A 3807-nucleotide genomic window follows, 5' to 3' on the forward strand; every position below is an offset into this window, starting at 1 on the left:
CCAACTGTTTTCCACATTGCCTTATTATCTTTGTTGCTATGCACGATATATGCGAGATATATTACGATAAAATTTAATGTACCGCGACTAAGACCGCGGCTGGTCCGAGCAATTCGCATTTCAAGAGACCATGCGTCTCGGTGGATGTTTGCACGCGTATACGCATCGAAGCGTTGCGAGTCGCTGCGAGAAAAAAAAATGGACAACGGCAGAGAAATTGATACGTGTGTGTAATGCGACTTGACTCCCATTTAGAACACCGGACGTATCCTCCCGATATTTTGCATTTCCAATGAAAAGTTATGATGCGTTTTACATCACACGAGACGTATTTCGCAAAATACATGGTGGTTGCGTTTATCCCGGTAATTGGGTCGACGGTAAAGCGAAACGTCGCGCGATACTCCAGTCTGTTCTTTCAATAAGTAGCATCTACAATTTCCGGTAGTTTAACGATTTGTACCCCCAGCTTAGACGATATAAAAATGCCCTGATACGAGAGCTACAATACTCGCGTTCGAAACAGCCGCTGCGGGCGGAAACGAAATTACGCACCGTGAACACGTCCGATCGATTGCCGGGAAAAACGAGTTTAGCCCGGCGGATTTCTCCTTCCTGTTCCGCAATGAATTTCCAAATCCAGAATCCTCGCTGACGGCTGATCGTCAATCGGGCCGATCCTTCTAGATAAAGCGACGGTCATCAGCGTCAGCGTCACATCGCGAGCGGTTCGATCGCGAACGGAGACGACGGATTAGTCATAAGGTAGTAGATACCGCTTGGTCTGAAGAGCGACTTGTGACCACCCATCATAGATGCGTGCGTGTCGTTACATAAACCCGACTTAAATTTAGAGAAACTGTCGCAGCTTCTCGCGAGGAATCCTACGTGACTAGTGATAGACTCGGCGAAGTACTGATACGAGCGAGCGTGAGAACACGAGCCGCCAAGATCCATCCCACAGCCGACTTGCTTTTGACCGCCGTTAGGATAAAAGTCAATATCTCCGATGGGTGCTGAGTAGCCAAGCAGACCACTGTTAGTATGGATGATCTCCACGTAATTCGCATCGTCTTTCGATATCCTGGATCCTGAACCTGACGACCAAAAGCCAGGCAAAGCTGGATCTAGTCCTGGAACGATAAATTTGCGCCATGACAGTGAATAATTATAATTAATTGATCGATTGAGACCAACATAATCAACTTTTATATTTGATAAATGAAACGAGCAATGACAACGTTCGATTAACACGTAAAAAAAAGTTTTTTTTCTATGAAAACGTAAAACTTTCTATAAAATAACGTATGCATATTGGATGCTTAATGCGTATCAAACATGAAAAATAAACGCATATTTCTAAAAAATTTGATAAACCTCACAAAATGTTTCTGTAAAAAGTAATAATACATTAATATTAAAAATATACTATCACATTTTTCTACATAAAAAGAAGGGAGAAATAAAATTCTTTTAATCGTTTATATAATCCCCAATGAGACTCAATAACGTTTGATAAAAAGAGTGGCTTCTTATCGCATACAAAAATTTTAAACACTAATCAGAATATTAAACATAAAGATACAATATATTTTATGCAACGTCAAATATCGTTCTTAGTCGAATATGAAAGCTATTAGATGTAAAATGTCAAGAACTTACCTACGGCGTAACCGATATCGGTGCTAGCGTTGTAAGCAGCGATTCCAACTACATGGGCACCAAGAGAGTGGCCGATCACTTTGGTTTCCCACGAATTCATTCCATACTTTACGAGAAAATCAATCATAGTGGCAACATATTGACCAACTACTGCGACACGCCCGCTAGCCGAAATATAGGACATGCTACTTATTGCACTCCAGTCGATGATAATAATGTTGTAATCGCTAATCTGAAGATAAGCTACAACATAAGAAGTAACAGACATTAGTAATAATCTAAGAAAAGTAACGAAAAGGAAAAGGTAACACTGTCTTGAGACTTCTAATCAATTTCTGTACAGAAAGAAATTAACATTCTATATGTTGAATTTCTATAATAATTCTCTTAAGTTACAAAACTAACTAATAAATATTTATACATTAATGACAAATAATCAAATACCGTCGCGAATTAAAATACACGATTCGCTTTTGCCAGAACTTTTCCATCCGTGAGTTATAATACGCGTCGGTTTTGTAAGATCGAAGTTGCTGTTCTTAAGAGCATCTTCGTCGTCGACATAGAGCTGCTCCGATTTGATGGGATTGTTTCTTTTGTACAGATAAAAGAGCACACTCTTTGATAAATCGCTGTCATTTTTATATGCACTCTGCTCGACGTGGTCGTCTTCCAATGTCAGCTTTACCAGGTTCTTGTTATCGTCGTATACATACGCTACTTCATTTTCAAATAATTCGTAATCCAATGAAGTAAAAATATCGTCCGAAAACACTTGCTCTTTCACTGGAAGCCCTGCGCAATCGAAGATACAAGATACATTGTATAATACAAAATGAGAAAGGAAATATATAAGAGGAATATATCAAATAAAACGAAAATATTGTTATAGTATAATGATTATCTTTCTATTCAAATTTTAAAAAGTTATACAAGTTAATATGCGAATTTAGAATGCAATAAATTCGACTTTTTACAGAAAAATACTTAAATATCTTTACCAGTTACAGTGCAGGCAAACAAGACACCAATTAGAACATGTATCTTCATGTTTAACATTATTCTATTGTTAATATCGCACATTCAGCCGCTGACTTATAAAGTGCCCCACTTGTATCAACATACTTATATACATATAAATTTAGCGATAAGATAAATTTCTTTTGTAGTATCCTAATTATAATTGATTATTTGATATAATATCTGAGATATCTTAATCAAATCGTAACATTTGCATCGATATATTTGCACAAATTTACTAAAATCTGAATTTCTTTTACATTTTGTTAAAATGTACGATACATTTTTTAATTTTTAGAAATAAATGAATGATTTAATATTTTTTTTATTTATGCATAGTCATTAATAAACTATTTTAACATGTACTGAGTATCAATGATAAGTAATAAGAATAAAACATAAAACGCAATTATATCATACAGTATATAAATAACGCAGTTCTAAACTTTATTGTGATTGAAAAGAAGAGAATTTTACTCAAGCTTTTAAAAGCTTAACACACAGAACAATACATACTATATATAAATTACTCGTTTCAAGTATTTTAAAAGTTCATAAATCCGCAAATTTATTATAAGTTCATTACAAGCATCAAATTTATTTAAAACATATCCTGATTCGCGTAATAAGTTTAAAATATTATAATTCAATCAAGATTATTAAATTAAAACAAATACGATTTGCTTATTATATAATGTAACTTCTTCGATAACATTTTGTGTAATATTTTTCAAAAAATAAGAAATTCTTATTTTGAGTATATGATAATGAGAGTTTCTCTCTCTCTCTCTCTCTCTCTCTCTCTAATAAATATAAAATATTTTATTTTTGTATATTAAATATAAAATTTTATTATCAAGAAAGAGAGAGAGAGAGAGAAAAAAATTCTTTGTTAAATATAATTGTTACTAAAAGAAAAAAATAAATTAAGTAATCACTTTCTTAGTAGTAGAATGATATTTTTCTGTGTGTACTAATGATTTTTAAAAATAAATAGAAATAAATTGCGAACAAGCTCATATTGATGATAACAGACACAATAAATTTCAAAAAGTCCTAATAATAAAAAGAGCACGATAAAAGAATTGGCAGAAAAAAACATTATATTATAAAGTAAGACAATAT

At 33.7% G+C, this 3807-nt stretch overlaps 1 protein-coding gene across 1 annotated transcript; it reads right to left on the reverse strand.

Annotated features, from left to right (window-relative positions):
• Window positions 1-305: 305 nt before the first annotated feature.
• Window positions 306-2745, reverse strand: LOC108764424 (phospholipase A1). The gene is made up of 4 exons (XM_018512677.1): window positions 2664-2745; window positions 2107-2457; window positions 1663-1905; window positions 306-1133 (listed from the first exon to the last, which is right to left on the reverse strand). The coding sequence occupies exons 1-4, from the start codon at window positions 2743-2745 to the stop codon at window positions 715-717; spliced, it is 1095 nt and encodes a 364-aa protein (XP_018368179.1). The 3' UTR covers window positions 306-714.
• Window positions 2746-3807: the final 1062 nt, after the last annotated feature.

This window comes from Trachymyrmex cornetzi, unplaced genomic scaffold, assembly GCF_001594075.2.
Source record: "Trachymyrmex cornetzi isolate Tcor2-1 unplaced genomic scaffold, Tcor1.1 scaffold422, whole genome shotgun sequence".
Classification (NCBI taxonomy): domain Eukaryota; kingdom Metazoa; phylum Arthropoda; class Insecta; order Hymenoptera; family Formicidae; genus Trachymyrmex; species Trachymyrmex cornetzi.

Bases quoted from the DNA above. Each gene is read 5' to 3' on its own strand.
- LOC108764424 (XM_018512677.1), bottom strand. From the start codon at position 2,745: ATGTGCGATATTAACAATAGAATAATGTTAAACATGAAGATACATGTT. The intron at 2,458-2,663 runs GTAAAGATATTT...TCGATTGCGCAG, and splicing joins GTTTGCCTGCACTGTAACTG to GGCTTCCAGTGAAAGAGCAA. The intron at 1,134-1,662 runs GTAAGTTCTTGA...TTATCGTTCCAG, and splicing joins CGATATCGGTTACGCCGTAG to GACTAGATCCAGCTTTGCCT.